The 25,383-nt window shown below is 40.7% G+C and overlaps 1 protein-coding gene across 1 annotated transcript in view; it reads left to right on the top strand.

The window, feature by feature from the left end:
• The window catches only part of LOC141083187 (protocadherin Fat 4-like), a 61,710-nt gene extending 47,836 nt beyond the window's left edge, over window positions 1-13,874 (top strand). The window contains exons 6-8 of the mRNA XM_073567352.1: window positions 851-906; window positions 11,293-13,633; window positions 13,869-13,874. Coding sequence (XP_073423453.1) covers window positions 851-906; window positions 11,293-13,633; window positions 13,869-13,874 — 2,403 coding nt within the window. The remainder of the gene's footprint in view (window positions 1-850; window positions 907-11,292; window positions 13,634-13,868) is intronic.
• The last annotated feature ends 11,509 nt before the right edge of the window (window positions 13,875-25,383 follow it).

The raw sequence follows: 25,383 nt of genomic DNA, 5'->3' as shown, positions 1-25,383 counted from the left end.
TGGCGGTTGGTGCTGCATTTGGGGACTCTGAAGCGACGTCCTGAAGGGAGTAGTTGGAATGAGGAGTGCCCCGGGTGAGAGGGATCGGATGAAATTTTCAATGCGTGGGATCGAATACTCTTATCATAAAGATCCTGGATTTTAGGCAGGGGGAACCTATAATTCTCTCTGCTGTTCTGAAAGTCCTTTGTAAGCGGAGTTTGTCATGCGCAGTGGCTCCCCCATACCAGACTATCAGAGAGGAACAAATCACAGATCTGATGACAGCATTAAAGAATAAGATCAGCAGATTCTTAGACAAACCATATCTTTTCAGCTGACGCAGGAAGAACATCCTCTGTTGTGCTTTTCTTATAACAGCATCCACGTTTTTCCCCCATTTAAGATCATGAGAGATGATAACACCAAGGAATTTGGTCTCTGTGACCCTAAGAACCACTTCGTCATGGATGTAGATTGGAAGCATCTCATGTTGATCTTTCCTAAAATCTTTCCTAAATTCGAGCCGAATCTCCTGAAATCTTCAATTTGAACAATGTATGATCGCTCAAAAATGATCGACAACATTTTACACATTGTATGATTGTTAAGGACTACATGGGCTGCCCCAAAATACCTGTCTCTCTCTCTTTCTCTGTTGCTATAATCTCTATTCAGTTTCATGTTCCCGCCTGTGATACTTTTATATTTTTTAATGCAAACTGACACTATATATATTCCAGAATCCAGAATTGAAAAGATAGATTTTATTGTACATTATCCAAATAAAATCTTCTTTTATAGCCTATCTTAAAAATGATGACTCTATCCATGATGCTCACAGATATTTTTTTTAGTTTTTGTCTTTAAGATGTTGCAAGGCATGCAAACTGCTTCAGCAAAAGCAAATAAATGTTTGTCTCACAGGTAGTCATGGTGATTATTTTTAGAATAGCTGTCTTATGAATGGCTAGTGCTACTAAGCTTAGTATCATGTGTAGTATTACATACAGTTGCATGTAAAAGTTTGGGAACCACTGGTCAAAATTACTGTTATTGTGAATGGTTAGGCAAAAAAATATATACTTTCATCATTTACATTTTAAAAATTACAAAAAGAAAACTGGAAAATGGGCCGAGGCAAACGTTTGGGCTATTTTGAGGTCTAGCCACAGATTTTCAATTATGTTCAAATCAGAGGACTGTGAGGGCTATTATAATACCTTCAGATTTTCAGATTGCGCCTTTGGGGTCGTCTATTTTGGATTTTGATGTGTGTTTAGGATCATTATCCATTTGTAGAAGCCATACTCTTTTCAGCTTTGACTTTTATTATAGATGTTGTCATTGAATCCATTCTTTCCTTTACCTGTGAAATATTCCCCATGCCATTGGCTGCAACACTATCCCAAAGCATGATTGATCCACCCTCACACTTATGGGCAGCATGGTGGCTCAGTGGTTAGCACTGCAGCCTTGCAGCGCTGGGGTCCTGGGGTCATATCCCACCATGCTAGGAGTTTGTATGTTCTCCCCATGTTTGTGTGGGTTTCCTCTGGGTACTCCGGTTTCCTCCCACATTTAAAAGACATAGTGATACGTATTCTAGATTGTGAGCCCCATCGGGGACAGTGATGATAATGTGTGAAACCTGTAGAGCGCTGCAGAATATGTTAGCTGTTATGAATGGGTCACCGAGAAGGAGAGTGCAATAGGCTATGCCACCAGAACACCAGAGAGGTTGGTCACTCAGCGGATTGCAGACCCCTGATCTTAACAACACAACTAGCAGTAGCCGTGGAGTGTTCCTACACTGCCCTAGATGCTTCGTCACAGCCGGAGGACTAACTAAGCATAAAGACAGAAAGGTGAAATCTAAACTGCCCTGGAGCAGATCCCCAAAGGAATAGACAGCCTCCAAACATATATTGTCAGTGAGACAAGATGAAGCACAGACACAGACAGAAAATAGACTGAGCAAATGATGGGGCCCTCACTGACCAGATAGGACAGGACAGAAAAGGCACTGTCTGCAATCACACAAAAACCCTAAAAATTCCAACACGACTGATGTACAAAAACACTGAGGTTTGCACAACCTCGCCCCCACTATATCAGCACTCAGGTGTGAACTGGCGGCTAGCAACAGGCTAATACAGCAGGGGACTGAACAAACAAACACAAGATATCAAAATACAGGGCAGGAGCCAGCAGCCCCAGGGGGAGCAAGCTGACCCCTGACAGCAAGGCAAAATCAGATGCACAGGTTTAACAAATGACACTTAGCTGGAAAATACAGGATCAGGCAGGAGACAGATATCCTCAATAAGCAAAGAAAGGAGTATCACCGGCAGCCACTGAGAGAAACTTGCTCACTTATGTACTCCCAATCACTACCCCCGCTCCTCCAATCATCCTCTGAAGCTGTTGGATTAACACCATGTTGACCAGCTCCACTACCAGCAGTATCCACCAGAGGGAGCCTTGCCTCAGAAGTCGGATTAAGAGAGTTCACAACAGTTAGCGCTATATAAAAATAAAGATTATTATTATTAATGAAGAACACATAATGTGGAGGAAAAATGAACCACCACAACCAGAGTATAATCCAAGTAAAATATGTATTTATTAAATCAGTTAAAGAATAAATATAAAATTCTGCTGTGTTCAAGTACATAGGGGCCAAGGTTAATAGAGTGCAATTAATGAACAAAATCCAGAACTATCAGTCCACAATTGGATACTACAATATTATATATAATGTCTGATATTAAGAAGATACCAAAAAAAGCCAATATAAAGTGCTTAATATAACAGCAACACTGTGCTAGTAGAATATCAAAAAGTGCAAATATAAATTGCTTAGTGCAAAAATTCAAAGAAAATGACGAAAAAACAAAGAAGATTTTCCTCAGGAGGCATGTGGAAGTTTACGAAATGTGCGTTGGGGCGACGGGGACACCAAGGTTACCTGCAATTTAACACTGTAAGTGCATCCTGTCCATTTATCTCTCTGTAACGTCTTGTTTGATCATTTCTAGCCTTATTTTGGTTGCATCCATCGGCTATAGTGAGAGAGTTCAATGCTTTATGGATATTAGGCTGTTATTTTTTGCACTTGCTTCAATTATAGTGCTGTTGCTATATCAGGATTTATCATCAGTGCTACTATGGAGCTATATTTGACCTTATAACCATCACTTTGGAAGCATTTCTTTGTTTTTTTCATGACTTTCTTTTAATTTTTGCACTAAGCAATTTATAACTTTCCATGCTCTTTTGTCTGAATATTAGCTCCAAGTACTTTATATTGGCATTTTTTGGTATCTTCTTAATATCAGATATTATATATAATATTGTAGCATCCAATTGTGGACTCATAGCTCTGGATTTTGTTCATTAATGGCACTTTAGTAACCTTGGCCCCTATGTACTTAAACACAGCAGAATTTTATATTTATTATTTTTAAAGTGATTTAATAAAGACATATTTTACTTGGATTATTGTCTGGTTGTGGTGGTTCATTTTTCCTCCACATTACGTGTTCTTCATGAATATTGAGTTCTCTCTGTCCTTCATTATCTATTGGACATTTGTGTGTTAAAAATATTATTATTAATGGTTGGCGAAATGTTCTTCTCCTGAAATTCTGGCCCTTTTTTCTTCACACATACCTTTGATCATTGTGGCCAAAGAGTTCTATTTTAACCTCATCAGTCCACAAGACTTGACTTGTTTCCAAAATACATCAGGCTTGTTTGAATGTTCTTCTGCATACTTCTGATGCTGAATTTTATGGTACGGATGTAAGAGAGGTTTTCTTCTGATGTATCTTCCCTAAAGGCCATGTTTGTGCAGGTGTCTCTGAACAGTAGAACAATGTACCAAAACTCCAGAGTCTACTAAATCTTTCTAAACATCTTTTGCAGTTAAGTGGGGGCTGTGATGTGTCTCTCTAGCAATCCTACTAGCAGTTCTCACTTAAATTTTGCTTGGTCTTCCACACCTTATCTTGACCTCCACTGTAAAAAATGATAATCTGTACATCTTTTTTGCCTAAAATACAAAAGAAATGTGTCATCTTTAACTTTTGGCTTTTTAGAGATCATTTCATCTTGAAATTACTTAACTGTCAGCAATAACAGTAATTTTGACCAGAGATGCCCAAACTTTTAAATGCCACTGTATATGTTAGCTATAGGGCACATAAAATGCTTGCTTTGAAGGGAAACAGTTATCAAAAAAATAAAGTAATGTAGTTACGCAGACAATTTGTTTGATTCTTATTCACCTGACCTTGAGTCACATCAGGTACATGTCAGGCAGGTCTCACATATACTCAGAGACAATAAATTAAATGTCATAAGTGTATGTTCTCAATTGAAGAGATCTCTTTCCTAGTATATGTGTTGTCATCCATTGTTTTTTGCATGGATCTGGTGAAAGTCCTGGCGGTATTGGATTGGGATCATCCTGAGAATTTGAAGGCGTTACAAAGGTTTTTAGGTTTCGCCAACTACTACCATAAGTTCTTTAAAAACTTTTTGGTAGTAGCCAAACCTCTTAGGGATATGACTAGGAAGGGGATGGACCTCTCCAAGTGGTCCAGTCCCACCAGTGAGGCATTCAATACTTTGAAGATGTGTTTTTCATCTGCACCGATTCTCATACAGCCAGGCATCTCTCTGCCTTTTATCATTGAGGTTGATGCATCTGGGGTGGGAGTGGGGGCTGCGCTGTTTCATTGTGCGTCTCCTGGTAAATGGCGTTCATGTGCTTATTTTTAGATGAAACTGTCATCTGCAGAGAAAATTTATTACATCAGTAACAGAAAACTCTTGGCAATCAAGTGCGCTTTTGAGGAATGCTGTATTTTTTTGGATGGAGCGGTTCATCCAGATATTGTGATCATGGATCATAAGAATCTGGTATATTTGGAATCGGCAAAATGTCTCATGCATTTACAGGCAAGATGGGCATTTTTCTTTACCAGGTTTAACTTTTTTGTCACATATAGGCCAGGGAACAAAAACATTAAGGCAGATGCCTTATCTCATTTTCCTGGGTGACAAAATATTTATGAGCTGGTACCCATTCTGCAAAAAGGGTGGTTATAGCATCTATATGCTCTGATCTTGAAAGAGAGGTTGTTGATGGTCAGGGGGACACCCCTGCTCCCTGTCCACTAGGTAAACTGTTTGTTACGGTTAATCTTCATCAAAGAGTCCTTAGTGAACATCAAGATTCGGTTTTGGCTGGACATCCTGATAATAAAGCCACAACTAATCTTCTTACTTAATGTTTTTGGTGGCCAGGGGTTCATCTGGATGTCCGGTAGTATATATCCACCTGCAGTGTCTCTGCGCATTCTAAGAGCTCTTATACTCGTCCGTCAGGGGCTCTCCAACCATTGGAGATTACCTGTAGACCTTGGACTCACTTGGTCGATTTTATCACGGATCTACCTGTTTTCTGGGGGGAATACTGTAATTCTAGTGGTGGTAGATAGATTCAATAAGATGTCTCATTTAATTGCATTACCAGCTTTACTGAATGCCAAGTCCTTGGTGCAAATTTTTGACATGGAAATTGTAAAATGACACAGGATAACAGCCAATATTGTTTCTGACTGGGGGTACAGTTTGTTTCAAAGCTTTGGAGGACATTTTGCACCCGTCTGAAGATCCATTTGTCATTTTCTTCTGCATTTCACCCGCAGTCTAATGGGCAGACTGAACGGGTTAACTAGAATCTGGAGACTTATCTTAGGTGTTTTGTGTCTGAGAATCAGGAGGATTGGAATACATATTTACTATTAGCGAAATTTGCAGTAACTATTTGTTGTCATGAATCTTCTGGAAAGCACCCATTTTTCTTGGCAGGGGTTACTAATAATTTGAGGGAGATGAGATCCAAATATCCAAATAAGTGTGTGGCTGATCGGAGACGTTTGGTGGGTCCGACCTGTGTGTTGGTGATTTGGTGTGGTTGTCCTCTAGGAACATTAAGTTGTAGGTTCCATCTTGGAAACTGGGTCCCAGGTTTATCGGTCCTTATAAGATTGCAGTCATCGTCAATCCCATACTATTCCACCTTTAGGATCCATAATGTGTTTAATTGATCTCTCCTCAAAAAATACATTACATCATCAATACCATCACCACTACCACCATCTCCTGTCATTGTCGATGGAAACTTGACGTTTCAGGTTGCGAAAATCATGGATTCTCTTTTAGTTCGTCAGTCGCTTCAGTATCTGGTACATTGGGGGTGGTATGGTCCTAAGGAGAAGATGTGGGTCCCAGCATCTGACATTCATGCGGTCAGACTGATCCAGTTTATTCATGTGGCATACCCCGATAAACCTGGTCCTGAGGTTCCAAAGGTCCCTCATTGAAGGGGGTACTGTCACTAGGTTACCGCAAATGAGAGGAGCCAGAATACTGCACCGTCTGATTGCTACTACTCCTGCACTGAAAGGAAGAACTTCTCCTTCTTTTTAAATGGTGTTTATTTATTTTTGCTGAACATGAATTAATCGGAAATGTTGGAAACTCTGGGAGTATGAGATCTCAGCTGAGCTCGGTTAGCCACTCCCATCCCCTTTATAATCTGGATCCTGATTCAAACCTATGTCAGAGCTAGTTTTTGCTGCATGGCTTGGAGGGGAGGTGTTTATATGGGAAGGAGTTTTTGAGGAGTTATCTATGACAGTTGCTTGGTTTGTAAGTGTGATAATTGCCTTCCATCCTCTTACTTTGGTTATTGCCCCATCTTCCACTCCCTGGTGCATTCCTCTGTTACATGTAAGTGAATATTTGTGTGCTTGGTATTTTCAATTTACCCTTTTTTGTGTTGCCTTGTTCGTTGGGTTGGTGTACTGTGATACACAGTAGCGCCCCTCTTCCCTTGGTGGGGGGAGAGAACAGACAGTGGGCTGATTCAGGAGATAAGGCAAGGGTGGCGGCCCCGGCATCTTCCCCTTCAGAAGCATCCCAGAGAATAGGGCAAGCTAGACAAAGAGAAGCTGAATCCAATGATGTATCACTTAGATTACTAAGTGCAGCAACTCTGACACATTCAGAGCTTTTAGATTTAGAATGAAGCAGAGCTGAGAAAGCTAGCCCCACCCACACCAGGCTCTGTATATATAATGTCCATAGATAGTGAGGTGCTTATTACAGTGGAGAGGAGGTATTGCAGAAAAAGTGTAGTCCAGCAATGTTAGACTCTTATTGATAAATCCTTCACAGTTAATAAACAACAGCATGCTCTTCAAATTACACAGACAAAAAACTGCTGACAGATTCCCTTTAACTCCTATGCTGTATAATATATATTAGGTACACATTTTGGCTGCACACTCCAGAAGGCAGAATATGTGAACTGACTTCATATGACCCTGATGATATCATCGCAGGTCTTTCTGCTCTTTTATGTTGCTGTCAGCTTATGATTGGTCAGCATCATACGGGAACAAAAATACACGATTGCGTGTCAAATATGGGAATTCTGTGGGTTGATATCTATATCCTTCAGTACCCTCTGATTCACTAGTGTGATAGTATTATACATGACTCATATCTGAGTCTCTGGATTATTTATATCTACGACTGTGCCCCTACTATAAACTTTGGCTATTACATCTCGAACACACCAGGAATATAATTATAGGACTTAGCCAGCCCGTACCTTGAAATTCAACCTGCGATTCGCAGCATGCTCAGATAACACTGCCTATGACAAACCGGCTATTTATGCATTACATGACGCCAGTTATGATTTATTTTGTGTAGGCTTTGAGCTACTGCTATTACAGCACCATTTGTGTAATCCAAACCTTTTTATTAATATCATGATCTCATGCAGAATCCTATCCTGAGACGTTTTTTCTGTCTGCCACCATATTTATTATCTATGTATTTTGCCATTATCCTTCAGCTGCTATTGTTATATCTACCTCACCATAAAGCACCTTGTATGTCTTGATTAAATTTATATATGTGAAATAAAATTTATATTATTTAATTAACCTCTCTATATTTTGTGACAATTTAGTCCACCCTTTAGTCACTGTACTATCTATTATATGATGAATATTGCTATAACCCTTTAGCTGGGTGTTGAGGTTTTTTGTTTTTTTTGGTTGTAGTTTGAGGCTTGAGAGGTTTATCCGTCTGGCCACGGATTTTTAGGTTGATAATGTGCTGCCATATGTCTAATTGACTATCTGTGTAAATGTATATATAGTTTCTATGTCGATGATATTGTTTTTGACCGGAATTCTTCTGTGGTTGGACTTCTCTTACGAGTAGATGGGTGTAGCGGGATCTCACTGTTTGTTGCCTGTTCAGAGCACTGATGGACATTTTCTGATTTTGAACATGATGTATTTTTCATTTGCAGCACTAAATTTCCTAGGCAGACATTCAAAATTGTTGCAAATCTTTGATCCTCTTTAAAAGTGCTTGATAAAACATAACTTGAAATCGCATTTTGCTTTGAAATATTGACCTGGTTTAGACAATGCTGATACAGTATAATTACCTTGGGTCTTGCTACTGTGCTCCAAAGATGCCAGCAGGTAGTAGATATTACAAAGAGCTCCGATCCAGCGGCCAAAGAGTAGTCACGTTTCACTGGATCTACGTCCAGCAATCCAATTGGCCTATCTCATCATAGAATCATAGAAACATAGAAGGTTAGAGATGAAAGGGACTTCAAAGGTTAACGTGTTCAACCCCCTGATCAATGCAGGATTCACTAAATCATCTCAGACAGATGTCTGTTCAGCCTCTGAAGACTTCCATTAAAGGAGAACTCACCATAGTGAGTATCTCTAATCATTCTAATAATAATAAAAAAACATAATATTGTGCCAATAGGTTTTTAAGATTTCAATACCTGGGTTTTGAAATCATAATTTGTAATGTTTATGAAGTTTGTAACCTACTTACCTTGCCAATGTTGTACTGTTTATAGCATACTTGATTATATTACAGTAGGCCTATGGAATGTGCTGTCACATTAATATGAAAACCAAATGCCTGTTGTTTTTTAACAACAAAAAAGTTTCTTTTTAACTAGAGATGAGGGCATCAATCCTTGGAGGATCAAGTTTCAGTCGAATTTCCTGAAATTCTTGGTTTCATGTGAATTTGAAAATGTTGAGGTTCAATTCATGGTTTGCAACAAAAAAACTTGAAGAGCATATTGAAAAATTGCACCAAAGAACCGAGGAGTAGAAAAGCAGTAAAAACAAACTTTATGAAATCATTTCATAAAATTTACAAAGCATAAAAGATTAGGGTGATGACTACTGATGGGCGAACTTGAGCAGTAAAGTTCAGTGTCCGTACCGAACACCTACTCTTCTGGCAAGGACCCTGAACATGGTCTTTTTAAGGAAGTCCATGTCACTGTTTGGGTTTGTCAACCCAAACATTGGGTCTTTTCCACGCTGTCATTTACATGACATGGTGAGAAACGCTGGCATCTATAATTCGCAGTAAGATTATTACTGCCAGTCATAGAGCTGTGCGATCCAGCAGCTGTTTACCACCAGTCAAAGAAGCATCGGCTGATGTAACCACTACTCTCATCAGCCTACATAAATAATAAAAAAACTGTATGGGTCCCCCTATTCTTGACAACTATCCAAGTTAATGCAGACAGCTGGGGGCGGGTATTCCCAGACTGGTAAGGGGCCATTGATACTGCCCCCCCAAGTCTAAAAATAGCAGCCTGCAGCCACCCCCGAAAAAATTCTGGCCCTTTGCCCGCCTCTTCCCACTTGCCTTGGGGGCAAGCCTGAGAATACCAGTCCACTGCTGTCTGCTTTAGCTGGGCTTGTTATTAAAACTGGGGAGATCCCATGCAATTTTTTAAAATTATTTATTTAAGTTATTAAAAAAATGGTGTAGGAACCCCTCTGTTCTTGATAGCCAGCCTTGCTAACGCTGACTGCTGAGGGTTGCAACTCGCAGCTGTCAGATTTGCCATGCTGCTTATCAAAAATAGAATAGACCCCAAGTAATTTTTTTTATTTATGTATTTATTGTACAGGTGCCAGATGATGAATACTCCCATTAGCGGTGCCTGCTCTCACTGTTATGTGACAGCAGGTGTCGGCTGATGGGAGTGTTACTCACTTAAGCAAACACCTCTGTGACCAGCGGTAATCTTCCTGCTGATCTGAGCTGTCATGCAGATGCCAGTGTGCGAAACACCTGATGTTCAGGGTGCCGAACCCAAACAATGATACAGACTTCCTAAGGAAGTCCGTGCTCTAACAGAAGGTGCTTGGTACAGACCTCAAACTTTACTGTTCAGGTTCACCCATCTCTATTTGTTAATATTTGTAGCAATTTGTATTCAGTCGTTAAAGAATTGCATGTTTTATTGTATTTTCCTGATGTTCATGGCCCTTACGTGGCATTATATGGTACATTTAAGATATGGTTTGAGGATACTGACAAAATATCTCATTGACTGACATGTGGTACCTGATCTCTCAGCTATAGTGGAAATTATACAATTTTCTATTCCAACTTCTTCTGAACATTATAACCTCAAGAGTAGCAAACTACTAATTTAAAAGGATGGGGAATCTTCAAATTAATTGTGTGTTCATAAAGTGTTCCTAAATCAGCTTAGTTGTGTGTTAAAATTAGCAACATATCTTATTTGTAAAGTTAAGAAATTTACTTAAGAAACTTGCAATCTCCTTCTTTTATATGATCACAGATCTTGGTGTCTTCTAATGTTCCCAAATATAATTTATACGGAAAATAATACTAAACATGTAAAAATCAGCTTGAACTTTATATAATAAATTACACTGTGCCTGAATTTTTCAGTTAAAAAAATCATGTTTTTTTTTATCAATCATTCAATATATAGTTAAGTATTGATTAAAAAAAGTTTTAATATCATATAAACTATGGATGTACAGTACAAAATAGATAGAGATATATGGTAACTTGTAGTACCTCAAATTGAACTCTGAGTGCCGCTATAAGACTGATGAATTTTATTTCTAGCTCGATGTAGAAACCTATAGCAGTTTCCCTGTGCAGATCCATACAAACTCCTGTATTATTGCCACACAGCAGCCTGCTTTTTGGATTGCTCAGGTCCTTGATCTCTCATTTGGCTTTTGCATTTCATCTTGAAGAAAATTTCATCAGAAATTCTTATACAAGGATCCAATTACTTTTTCTGCAAAGGATGAAACATAACACGAGATCCAAAGGGGCAAAATGGACAATGATGTGGCAAGTATTAATCTGTGTTTCTTCATTTGGTTTCAGGAATATATCAGGCCAGGTACAATATTCAATACCTGAAGAACTGAAAAAGGGATCTGTGGTTGGGAATGTGGCAAAAGATTTTGGATTAAATGCTAAAGGATTGTCAGGAAGAAAATTCCAAATTGTTTCTCATGCTACAAAGCAATATTTTAGTATTAATTTGGAAAATGGAGATTTACTTATGTCAGACCGAATTGACAGAGAAGCGTTATGCGGGGCAAAGCTCAGCTGCTTTATTAACCTAGAAACTGTGATTGAGAATCCTTTGATGTTTTACACAATCACTATAGAAATCCAGGATGTGAATGATAACTCGCCCATATTTTCCAAGAAAAAATTTGATATAGAGATTAGTGAACTCACCTTACCTGGTGCACGCTTTGCTTTAGGAAATGCGAAAGACGCAGACTTGGGCACCAACTCTATACAGGGTTATACATTAAGTAGCAATGAACACTTTACTCTTGGAGAAAAAATTACTAGAGATGGACTCAAGTATCCCGAAATAATTCTGGAAAAGACCCTAGATAGAGAAAAGCAGAGCTTTTATGATTTAATTCTCACTGCTTTTGATGGAGGTGAACCTCCTAAAACTGGCACTGCCATAATTAAGATTGTTGTACAAGATGTTAATGATAACTTGCCTATATTTACCCAGGATACTTATAATATAAAGTTGTCTGAGAATGTACCTATAGGTTTTCTGGTAGTTCGCTTGAATGCCACCGATGAGGATGAAGGGTCTAATGCATTAATAACATACGCATTTAGCCATATACCTGAAGATGCACATGAGATATTTTCTATAGATTCCTTAAATGGAGAAATAAAGATTATAGGGACTTTGGATTATGAAGCAGCAGATGCTTATGAAATGACTGTGGAGGCTAAAGATGGTGGTAGTCATGTCACACATTGTAAGGTGTCAATACAAGTGATTGATGTGAACGATAATGCTCCAGAAATAATAATCACTACTCTTGCAATGACTATTCTGGAGGATTCTCCACCAGGAACTGTTATAGTGATTATAAATTTCCATGACCGAGACTCAGGAACCAATGGTGAGGTTTATTGTATGATCTCAGATACATCCGATTTCCAACTAATACCATCATCAAGCAACTACTATAAATTAGTAACCGCAGCAAGTATGGATCGAGAAATGAGATCTACTTATAATACTACAATCAAGTGCGTGGACAATGGATCACCTCCTCTAAGCAATAGTAGGATCATTGAGTTGATCGTTTCAGACGTGAATGACAATGTTCCTGTTTTTGACAAAACAAACTACATTGTCTACATTGCAGAACATAGTCAACCAGGGATGTCAATTCAGAAAGTTCATGCTACAGATCGTGATTCTGATGAGAATGGTAAAGTCACATACAGCATCCAAAATAAGAACATAGAGGATATACCTGTAACAACGTATGTCTCCATAAACTCAATGACCGGAGTTCTCTACACCCAGAGGTCATTTGACTATGAACAGTTGCGGGAATTTCAGTTCCAGGTGATGGCTAAGGACAGTGGATCTCCTCCTCTAAGCAGTAATGTCACAGTGAGGATATGTATCATTGATAAGAATGATAATGCTCCGAAGATCCTCTACCCATCACCAGACACTGAGGGATCAGCATTATTTGAGTTTATTCCTCACTCTGCTGAGAAAGGTTATCTAGTCACCAAAGTGATTGCTGTGGACACTGACTCTGGACACAACGCCTGGCTCTCCTATCACCTACTACAAGTTCCTGATCCTTCATTATTCACCATTGGCCAATATACTGGGGAAATCAGGATTGGAAAAGATCTTCAAGACACGGATACTATAAGACAAAAGCTTGTGGTCATGGTGAAGGATAATGGAGTCCCCTCTCTGTCATCTACAGTCACCTTGACTTTAGTTATTGCAGATAATTTTCAACAAGTTGTGCCAGAAATAAGAAAACAACTGACTAATTCAGATACTAAATCTCCTGTAACTTTCTATCTAGTCATATCCATAGCTCTGATTTCTTGTCTCTTCATTATAACTGTTATCATCACAGTCATCTACAAATGCAGAAAAGACACCACCCCGACTACATATGGAGCCTACAGTAGAAACGTGTATCCTCAGTTCACCCTGGGATGTCCTTCTGAGATCAGTGATACCAGTTTACCTTTCCCATTCTCATATGATGTGTGTGTGACTCTGGACTCCAAGCAGAATGAAATCGCTTATCTGAAACCAGTGCAGAACGTCCCCACAGAGAATCTCATAGACACAGAGGAAACTACTGCTGGGAATGGTCCTTCAAATATTGATTTGCCCTCCAGCATAATTGATCAGGTATTTAGATTTATCTGTTCATTTATTTGACTAATTTTGTTTTGGATTACATTATTAATACTATTTATTTCATAAATATGTCTACATTTTGTAGTTAAAGGGAATTTGTCACCAGGTTTTTGCAACATCATCTGAGAGCAATATTAAATAGGGGCAGAGTCCCTGTTTCCAGCGATATATCACTTATTAGGCTATTTGCTCCTGTTTTGATTAAAGTCCCTTTTGTTTCTTGCAGATCTAGCAGTTTTCTGAATGCTAAACTCGCTCTAACCCCATCAACACCACTGATTGGCAGCTTTCTGAGTACACTGTCCATGGGCATAAACCTGGTGGTGACTCAGTGCTTATAAATATGGAGTAGTAGATGGCAACAGGTTTGCTAGTCATCTACTGATAATCTTCTGCTGATAAAACAATGATATTATCAAAAGTACAGCAAGCAGCCCAGTAATCATTAAAATCAGGGTATCTCTCAACATTAAATGGCAAAAACCTGATATACATTTGTTTTAAAATATGAACTAGTGAGTCTGACTTAATGCACCTTATTTTTACTGTATATTACATTTCTGGGATTCTTTTGACTTTCAGACAGGTGTAAAATAATATCCTCAAGTAAATACTAAGGTTAAAAGACCATGAATGATATCATTATTCTCTCTATAGTACAGCTTTAAACCTATGAAATAAATACCATTAGTACTTTGTGAAATTAAGCAATGGTAAATGTCATTTATAACCTTTATAATTTGCCATTTACTGCATATTTTACTATAAAATGTAATCCTTAATATATTAAAATTTGAGAATCATTTCTATGGGAAGTTCATATTATGAGACGATATAATGAAAGATATTATGATATGTAGCTTCAAATGCATTGAAGTCATGTTCATGTGAGCTTTATGGATTCACTTTGACAATGGAACTTTGGGTAATAGGACAAAGTCTCTCACCTTAAAGCGAGTCTGCCACATTTGACCTATCTAAACTATTAATATGAGCATACAGGTTAAAAAAATGCTGAAAACAGTCCCCCTGTGTGTCTCATATCAGATGTGTTATTGCTGAGAAATCATCTTTTATCACTTTATGTAAATGACCTCTTCCAGGCTCTGGGGAGGATGGTGTCTGGAGGATAACTCTGCCCCCAGAGCTTATTTTATATGAAGGAGGAGTTTCCATTGTGATGTGTAATGGTTACCAGAGCTCCAGTGTGATGTGTAATGGTTACCACTGTGATGTGTGATCTTTATCAGTGTTACTGGTGTGATGTGTAATGGCCACTCTCTGCTCTCCTGATCTCACTGCAGAGCTGTGTGTGGTTATACCTATCACATCTGCAGGTTCCCCTCAGCGTCAGCTTCCATCTCACAGGCAGACAGGGGTGCAATATTATTGCAATATAGCAGAGCTGTGAGAGAAGCAAAAAATGTTGTGTTTGCAAGAAGACAAATTTCATTTCTCCTGTTCTATGTTAGCTACTTGTCCCACTGGTAACTCCTCTTTCATGTAAAACAAGCTCTGGAGTCAGAGTTATCTCCCAGGCACCATACTCCTTGGATCCTGGAAGAGGTCTTTTATATAAAGTGATAAAAGATGATTTCTCAGAAGCAACACATCTAATATGAGACACACAGGTAGGACTGTTTTCAGCAGTCTACAGTATATGCCCATATTAATAGCTTAGATAGGTCAAATGTGGTGACATATTCCCTTTAAACGTGGCATCAGATTAGCATTTATAGGAAGTTAGACTCAATTTCTAGATCATTGACACATTTCCAGTAATCTAGTATCTTTAACCTATAGTATGGCATCTTGTTCAACAAATAAAGTATCAGAACATCTCAAGACAAGGACAATCGTCCAACTTTTCTTAGAGTAAAATATCAGGGATGTGGTGACGGTGACACCTTCCTTTTGCTATACAGTTAATACTCCATGGTAATAGGCATAAAAAACTATTAGACATATATGTGCATTATCCATTCCCGACTCCTGAGTCTTTCGCCTTTTCGATAAAAGCTTTATTTATGATTATGAAACAGTTGAGGACAGGAGATTTAGCGGTCAGGATGGGTCTTCTCATGACAAAATAGTCCGTGTTTCGTGGATATGAGAAATTGAGCTTAGAGCATGGCCAAATGGGGTGGCCTCCAGCGGCCATGGCTGTTAGCTCCTGCAGTTTGTGATTGTTTGACAACCACTTGATTTTGAGATGAACAGCTATTTTACTCATTAAACTATCCTACTGGATATATTTTACTTGCTTTTTTTGAGAGGTAAAACAGCTACTCCCATAAAAACTCAAGTACTTGTTTAAAGAATATTTTGGAAATCCATCCTTTCTATTTGGCCTTAACCTTATAACCTTATATATTGAAACAAACACAGGCAGTATAGGACGCCTTGAACATTTCAGTGATTTTAAGCCTTCATACCAAGGTCAATTTGTGTTTTCCTCCTATTCTCTCAAAAACCATAAATTTAAATTTTAATACATCTTGATTCTTGCAGTATGAATTGTAGCTTTCAATGACGCTATCACTTTACTATACAGTGTACAGAGGAAAAACACTCTTTATGGCATGAAGCGGTTAAAAAAAACAATTCCACCATTTTGGGGTCTGCTCTGAGCCACATTTCTTGTGCCTTGGACTTTGATTGATTGATTGAAATTTGATTGAAATTTGGGCAGACAAGCTTGTATGAGCTGGCTTATTGTGGGGAATATATTGATCTCTCATACTATATTTATTGATATTGCCACTTTTTAAAAGGTGCATGAACTATAAAGAATATTACATTTACAATTGCATGGCATTAGTTTTTCTGTGTATTGTGATATTTCGTACAAAGAGTGATAGGTCTTTGTCCACTTGTAGATGTACCGCTGCATTACTTTTGTGATTGGAACAATGTATTAAGAAATGTACAGTAAAGAAAAACTAAAGATCACACTTTGACAAAGAAAAGTCTTTTGGATCTGCGTTTTGAAATCATTGAATCCAAAAGAGATGAACAAACTTGTAAATTAAAACAGTTGTCCACTACCATGAAAATGGATGCCTAAAGCTGTAAAACCAGTAGATAGTCACCCTCCTTGGGTTTTAGCACTGGCTGCCTGCCACTGCTGCAATCTCAGTGGTCTGGATGTAGCAGTGACGCCACATCAAGAGCGCGTATCACTGCTGTAGCCAAACATTGAGTTCAGCATTTCATGAGGTCTACCTTGGCACAGTCCCTTAGCTTAATGATTGGTTACAGAAGTGGCGCCCCTTTAATGTTTATGTATAATCTATAATTTTTTTCTATTGTTTTGGCTCTCAGTTTGTATGCGTTCCAACCAGATTAAATGGTGTGTTTGGACTCAACACATCATATTAAAGGGAACCTGACTGTAATACTATTGTAGGAACTCGAGGATTCTGATAGCGCGGGACAATGAACAGACAGAAGCGGGTTACTTTAGTGCAAATTGTGTATTTTATAGCAGCAGTGACACCCAAAAACAATATGCTGATAACCTGAAATGAGACAAGTCCTAAAGCTATATAGCAATTCAGTAAAGTTCCTAAAACAGGGTCCTCATAAACATGTGATCCAAGGTGAGTGTAACACTCAGGTGATGTGGCGCAGTTCACAACGTAGTGATGCAGAGAGAGTCCAATCAGGTATGTAGCAAGCATAGGGAAGTCCAGAACAAGTCTATAGGTAAATCCCAGACGCAGCAAGAGCACAGGAAAGTCCAAAAGCTGATTCACAAGTTGATCCCTGGAGCGGCATGAACACAGGTGAGTCCAGAAACAGGTTCACATTAAGGCATACGGTAGGTGACAGTTCCGACTGCTCTCATTGGGGAAGAGTGAAGGGTTAAGAACCACACATAGTTCAGGAACACAGTTCTTACCAGATACCATGAACCAAGGGTTAAGTTCCAAAGATGAGTGCAGCTTTCTTACAGAGAACAGGGAATGTCCAGAGCCACAGCAGAAGCACACTCAGAAACCAGCAGCACAGCTGAAGGAAGCAGAATACTCCAGCAAGGAAAGGTAGCACCTGAGCCGGTTTTATACACATGAACAGGAAGTAGGGCACACAAAAACAGCAACCTCCATCTTAACAAAGGGCAAATTCATTCACAAGGTGATTTAGAAAACCCAGAATACTGACACTGACACATAATACATGCTGCACTATCCACGGGCAGCATGCATCAGGCACTGGCTGCATGTTCTCTGCCAGGTATATTTTAACCCCTTTCCTACAATGGACATAATATTCCATCTGTGTGACCTGGGACCTAAGTCCCATGGATGGAATATTATGTCATAGCGATCAGCGGCGCCCATGTGGTGAGCGCCGCTGATCGCGGCCGGGTGTCAGCTGATTATCACAGCTGACACCCGGCACAATGTGTCATGGGCGGTCACGGACCTCCCCCCGACACGTTAACCCCTTGCACACCGTGATCAAACACGATCGCGGTGTACCGGGGGTTAAAGGGAAGCATCGGCAGGGAGGGGGCTCCATCCGTGCTTCACTGAGCCCCCCACAGCAGCGCAATGTGCAGGGCTGCTGCAGGGGGCTCCATCCCTGCAGGTCTCCGAATCCAAGATGGCGACGGGGACCTTCAGGGGCCTGCAGGGAGCTGACTTCCTCAGTGCCTGCAAAGCGCAGGCATGAGGAAGTCTGTGTCTATGCCTATGACAGATCGCTGATCTGTCATAGTGATCTGTGATGTGACAGATCAGCGATCTGTCACAGGACAGTGATGTCCCCCCTGGGACAACCTAATAAATTTAAAAAAAAAGTCTAAAAATAATTTTAAAAAAATCGCTAAATAAATTAAAAAAAAAATATTCCTTAATAAATCCATTTTTTGGAAATAAAAAAAACAAAAACAATAAAAGTACACATATTTGGTATTGCCGCGTCCGTAACGACTCGCCTTAGAAAACTGTCCCATTAGTTAACCCCTTTAGCAAACCCCTTAAAAAATAAAAATAAAAAACGAAGCAAAAAATAATGATTTATTATCATACTGCCGAACAAAAAGTGCAACAATGCACAATCAAAAAGACGCATATAAATATCCATGGTACCGCTGAAAACATCATTTTGTCTCGCAAAAAACAGTCCGATCTCAATTCCAGCCAAAAACGTCAAATGGCGCTGCTTCCCTTCCGAGCTCTGTCATGCGCCCAATTAGTCGTTTACACCCACATATGGGGTATCAGCATACTCAGGACAAATTGCACAATAACTTTTAGGGTCCTGTTATCCTTGGAAAAATAAGAATTGAGGGTGAAAAGATCATTTTTGTGGAAAAAATTTGATTTTTTAATTGTATGGCTGTACGTTATAAACTTCTGTGAAGCCCTTGGGGGTTCAAAGTTCTCACCACACATCTAGATAAGTTCCTTGGGAGGGTCTAGTTTCCAAAATGGGGTCACTTGTGGGGGGTTTCCACTGTTTACGTACATCAGGGGCTCTCCAAACGTGACATGGCGTCCGATCTGAAGGCGTCCGATCTGAATTCCAGCCAATTTTGCATTGAAAAAGTCAAACGGCGCTCCTTCCCTTCTGAGCTCTGCCATGCACCAAAACAAATTAATAGTTTGCTCATGACAAATGTCATCCTAGTTGAGGATTACATCAATTATAAAGATCGCATAATAGGACATTCATGGATACAAATAGACCTATCACACTGATATATGAAACAAACCGTGAGCAAAGGAGCTCCAAAGAGGCGATGAATAGATCAACACATAATATGGTAAAAAAGTATAAATTTATTGACAATAATATATTAAAGAATCAAATACAGATCCATAAAAGAGGATGTTAGAACAATTGGTGTCAAATCCAAGACAAAATGGGCTAAACAGCAAAGGGAGACAGAGCTGGAGAGCCAAACTGGTTTACCAAATTGATGTAAGAAGATATAGTAGGCAAATAGTTGCCCTCAAAAATTAATAATAATAGTGCGCTCAAAAAGGGCTCAAGATCATGAGTATGTCGAGTGTCCACACTTACTCACACAACATAAAGACATCATATGTCCACAAGGGGCGCAATGCAAGAATGTGAAAAATGTGGCAGAGGACACTCACCAGCGGCTACCAGTCTGTACACCCACCCCGACGCGCGTTTCGGAGGGTCAGTCCTTCATCAGGGGGATTGACACATGAGTAGAACAGGGCCAAATAAATACCGGCAAAAACCGGAAGTGGCGGCGCCAGCTGACTGGAAGTGACGCATGCAGTCTCAGCAGCCGCGGTCACGAGCGGCGTCGGTGTCACGCCACGAGGCCGCACCATGGCAACCACAGGGGCTAGAGACGCCGAAAGCCGCGCGGGAGCGGGGGAGCCGGACGTGCATGCGTCACGTCAGTGACACAGTCACAGGGGTAATGATGAGAGAGGAATCAATCACTAATGATGAACATACAAAAAGGTGTAAACTACAGTAGATCAATGTTGATAATAACAGTTTATGTAGGACGGAAAAGGGGAGGGAAAAGGGAGGAGAGGAGGGAGGGAACGGGGAGGGAAAGGGTACCATCAAAAAATGAATAATTAAATCATTAAATATGAGCATGAGTCATTACGCATGAAAATACTTAATGCAAGTTTATCAGAGGATACAAAAAATCATATAGTACATAAATAATACACATAAAATAATATACCCCTGACAATACGCAGTAATACTTCATGCTAGTATAACGTACAATAATCATATATAAATGTAATAAATGATACATACAAAGAACAAAAAATACAAAAAAAATAATAATATACAAAAATACAGAATAATAATAATAATACAAAAATGAAAGCAGCACAAAAATAAAGACAAAAACAAAATAATAAAAATGAAAAATATAAAGTAAAAAGGGAGGGGAAAGGGGAGGGAAAGCGACCAAAGAGGGGGGGGAGGGGGGGAGGGGGAAAGGGAAGGGAGGAGGTTATGGAGGTAGTATGGTCAGCATCTCGTTGAAATCCACCAAGCCACTTGACATATACATTTGGCAGCATCAGAAATACGCAAAACTAGAATAGAATAAGAAAGAAACAATTAAAAACATAATAAAACCACACCATTCGTCATGGAAGATGACACAGATGTGCAACAGAAAAACAAGCGGTCACAGAAAGGGAGCAAAGCTAAGGTTCTCATTGAGACCATTTGGGTGGACGGTATTAAGCCTCCAAATCCAATGTGCCTCCTTTTGGGCCAGGCGCCGAGAAATTCCACCTCCCCGAATGCCTACCTCCAACACATCGATACCCCTAACCTTCAAACCACTGGCATTGCAGTGATGATGTAATTTGAAATGACGGGGTAAGGTCTTAAGAGTGGAAGCATCTTCATGTTCCATAGCAGCTTGTATCCCCAGCACATGTTCCCTCACCCGGATTTTTAATTGTCTAGTGGTCAACCCTATATATACTAGAGAGCACGGGCATGTAGCAAAGTAGATCACATTCTTAGTGGTACATGTTATATATTTGCGTATTTTGAATTCACGTGATCCCGAGGAATCTCGGAAGACAGAACTCCATTCAATATTTACACAAGCCACGCAATGACCACAAGGGATACAACCACGTCTGGTTGTAAGATGGCTAAAAAAATTTGATGGAGGAGTAGGAGCATAATGACTATGCACTAATTGGTCACGGAGATTCCTGGCACGGCGATAGGTGATAAGTGGACGGTCAGGCAAGATTTTAGATAGAATGGGGTCAGCCATCAGGATCGGCCACAATCCAGAGAGAATCCTACGTAGTCCTTCAAATTGACTATGAAAACTGGTTACAAATCTAATAGGCTGCACCGTAGTATCACGTTCAGAATGTCTGTATAGGAGTGAATTCCTAGGGTTATATTTGGCCTTATGATAGGCTTTTTTTAATAATCCGCTGACTATAACCCCGTTCCCCCAATCGCATTTTAAGTTCAAGTGACCGCTGTTCAAAATCATGATCCGTTGAACAAATACGCCTCAAACGAAGGAATTGACCAGTTGCTACTGCTCGTATCATATGGGCAGGGTGTGAAGAAGCAGCATGGAGTAACATGTTAGTTGAAGTAGGTTTTCTGTAGATATCAGTCTGTATATATCCAGATGGGTCTAGGCTTAATTTCACATCCAGAAATTCTATATTGTCTGGGTCAGATTTAACAGTAAGATGTATATTGCGATCGTTATGATTAAGCCGCAAAATAAATTGATCAAGGGCCATAGATGTGTCCTGCCAGATCAAGAGGACATCGTCGATGTAGCGCGTCCACAGCAGGACGCGCTCCATTGACGTATCCCGATCCGACAGGAAGAGGTCCCTCTCCCACAGCCCCAGGAACAGATTAGCATAGGCCGGCGCAAAGGCCGCGCCCATCGCTGTCCCGTGGAGCTGTAGGAAGAAGGACCCCTTGAAAACAAAAAAATTATGAGTCAAAGTAAATTCTAAAAGTTCAAGTATAAAGGCCCTCATATTTCTGCCAAATTTGGACATTTCCAAAAAGTATCTTGTAGCATTCAACCCATCGCTATGCCTAATGTTTGTATATAGCGACTCAAAGTCCGCAGTAACAAATAAGGTCCCCGGCTCTAATGATAGACCATCCATCCTACGGAGTAACTGATTAGTATCCTTAAGGTATGATGGAAGGTCCTCGACCAAAGGCTGTAACGTTGAGTCAATCCAGCGATTCACACATTCAAGATAATTACCCCCACCCGATACAATAGGGCGGCCGGGGGGATTAATGGTGTTCTTATGGATCTTAGGAAGTAAATAAAAGGTTGGTATAATAGGTTCAACTACAATAAGTGCTGATGCCAATTCTTTAGTGATGATGTTATTATCTACAGCCCTAGTAATAATCCCCCTGAGTTGTGTCTCATAGGCGGACAAGGGGTTGAAAGTAAGTTTTTTGTAGCAAATGGTGTTATTTAATTGCCTGTAAGCCTCCTTTTCATACATTGTCGTTGGCCACATTACAATGTTTCCCCCCTTGTCCGCCGGTTTGATCACCACATCAGGGAGATGTTGAAGATATTTTAGGCGTTGACGTTCATCACTAGTCAAATTGTCATGCACTATATGTTTTTTAAACCGTAATAACTAGAGTTGAGCGAAACGGGTCGAAAAAATTCAAAAGTTGACGACTTTTGGCAAAGTCGGGTTTCATGAAACGAAACCCGACCCTAGGATGAGGTCGGCCACGAGGTCGGCGACTTACGCGCCAAAGTCGCGTTTCAAAAGTTTGTTTTGCGCTCTTTTTCAGCCAATCAGGATCCACGGACACTGTAGGCAACGTGATGACCTAGGCACGGGTCACCACCATCTTTCAGAAGGGCATGCAAGTGATTGGCTTGCTTTGGTGGGCGTCACAGGGGGTATAAAAGGGCGTGCACGCCGACCGCCATCTTACTTCTGCCGATCTTAGTATAGGGAGATTTTGCTGCTGATTCTGTAGGGAGAGCGTTAGGCAGGGAAGAAGACAAAAAACTGCTTCTGCTGCTAGCGATTTGGCCTGCACAACACACAAGTCACTGTGTGTGCAGTGCAAGGGGAGGCTATATTGTGGTGTATCAGTGGTGTTGGTTGTTGGGCTGCCTTTTAAGGCTTCCTGACACGCTGGCATTGCTGTTTACCCACTGCTCTGCAAACTGCTTTTTTAAAAGCAATCCAATCTCCCTTATCCTCTAGTCACTTTTGTCACAGCTGTGCCATCGAGCCTGTCACATAGCGCTCAGATATCAGTGGGCCTCACACAATCCACAAGTGTCCAGTGTCCAAAAGTGTGCGCAGAGATTCAAAATCTCCATTATCCTCTCGTCACTTTGGTCACAGGCAGCTGTGCCATCGAGCCTGTCACATAGCGCTCAGATATCAGTGGGCCTCACACAATCCACAAGTGTCCAGTGTCCAAAAGTGTGCGCAGAGATTCAAAATCTCCATTATCCTCTCGTCACTTTGGTCACAGGCAGCTGTGCCATCGAGCGTGTCACATAGCGCTCAGATATCAGTGGGCCTCACACAATCCACAAGTGTCCAGTGTCCAAAAGTGTGCGCAGAGATTCAAAATCTCCATTATCCTCTCGTCACTTTGGTCACAGGCAGCTGTGCCATCGAGCCTGTCACATAGCGCTCAGATATCAGTGGGCCTCACACAATCCACAAGTGTCCAGTGTTCAAAAGTGTGCGCAGAGATTCAAAATCTCCATTATCCTCTCGTCACTTTGGTCACAGGCAGCTGTGCCATCGAGCGTGTCACATAGCGCTCAGATATCAGTGGGCCTCACACAATCCACAAGTGTCCAGTGTCCAAAAGTGTGCGCAGAGATTCAAAATCTCCATTATCCTCTCGTCACTTTGGTCACAGGCAGCTGTGCCATCGAGCCTGTCACATAGCGCTCAGATATCAGTGGGCCTCACACAATCCACAAGTGTCCAGTGTCCAAAAGTGTGCGCAGAGATTCAAAATCTCCATTATCCTCTCGTCACTTTGGTCACAGGCAGCTGTGCCATCGAGTCTGTCACATAGCGCTCAGATATCAGTGGGCCTCACACAATCCACAAGTGTCCACTGTCCACAAGTGTGTGCAGAAATTCTAAATCTCCCCTGTCCTATAGACACCTTGTACCTTGTTTTACATTACTATATAGTTTGTTGGATTTTGTCTACATTTCTACCAAAAATGAGGAAGGCTGGTGGAAGAGGCCGTGGAATTGGGCGGGGGTTGGCAGCTGGTAATGATGGTGTTGGTGGTGGATCTGATGGTAGTGGCAAGAGCAAAATAGGACCGAATGCAGGAGGTGCTGACCCTGCGTCATCGTCTGGCTACATAAGGCCTCGAACGCTTAGTTTTCTAGGAGTTGGCAAACCGCTTTTAAAGGCAGAGCATCAGGAAAAAGTTTTGTCTTACATTGCTGACTCAGCCTCCAGCTCTATCGCCTCCTCTTCTTCAGTTGTAAAAAGTAAAAGCACTGAGTCGTCATTGGAGGCTCATGTTCATGAACCACACCTTTCCTTGTGTCCTTCACCCCAACCAAGATTGAAGGATGACGCAGGCCATACTACTGATTACTCCATGGAGCTGTTTTCACATACCATGCCTGGATTATCAAGTGAAATGGTGAATTACCCAGGCCAAGATGAATCTGACATGGAGTGCACTGATGCACAGCCGCTGATGGATGATTCTGCTGGTACATTCACTCAGAGCACTACATTGTCCTCGCAGTGTACAGAGCCAGATTTTGACCCTGATGAGACTCAGGTGCCCCTTCCCGCACACTATACCACCATACACGGTGACACAGAGAAAGGTGCACATGACATAGAAGAGGAGGTGATGGATGACCCAGTTGTTGACCCAGATTGGCATCCATTGGGGGAAGAGGGTGCTGCTTCCAATAGCTCAGATGAGGAGCATCCACAGCAGACATCGACATCGCAACAGCTGTTATCTGGCAGGCCCGGAGCACTCCAAAGACAGGTTCCAAACATCAAAAGAGTTGCTGGACAGCTTGTCCAGAGGGTTAAAAGATCACAGCGTGCTAGGCCGCAAAATGTCTGCCAAAGTAGGAAGAGTGCAGTGTGGCATTTTTTTGAACAAAATCCTCATGATCAGGCCAAGGTTATCTGTAAGAAGTGCGCAAAGACCTTTAGCCGAGGGAAAAATCTGAAAAATTTGAATACCAGTTGCATGCTTAGACATTTAA

Source organism: Dendrobates tinctorius, unplaced genomic scaffold, assembly GCF_039654945.1.
Source record: "Dendrobates tinctorius isolate UK_male_01 unplaced genomic scaffold, ASM3965494v1 ptg000020l, whole genome shotgun sequence".
NCBI lineage: Eukaryota > Metazoa > Chordata > Amphibia > Anura > Dendrobatidae > Dendrobates > Dendrobates tinctorius.
The sequence above is the reverse complement of the archived record's forward strand: the minus strand, read 5'-3'. Positions and strand labels throughout refer to the sequence as shown.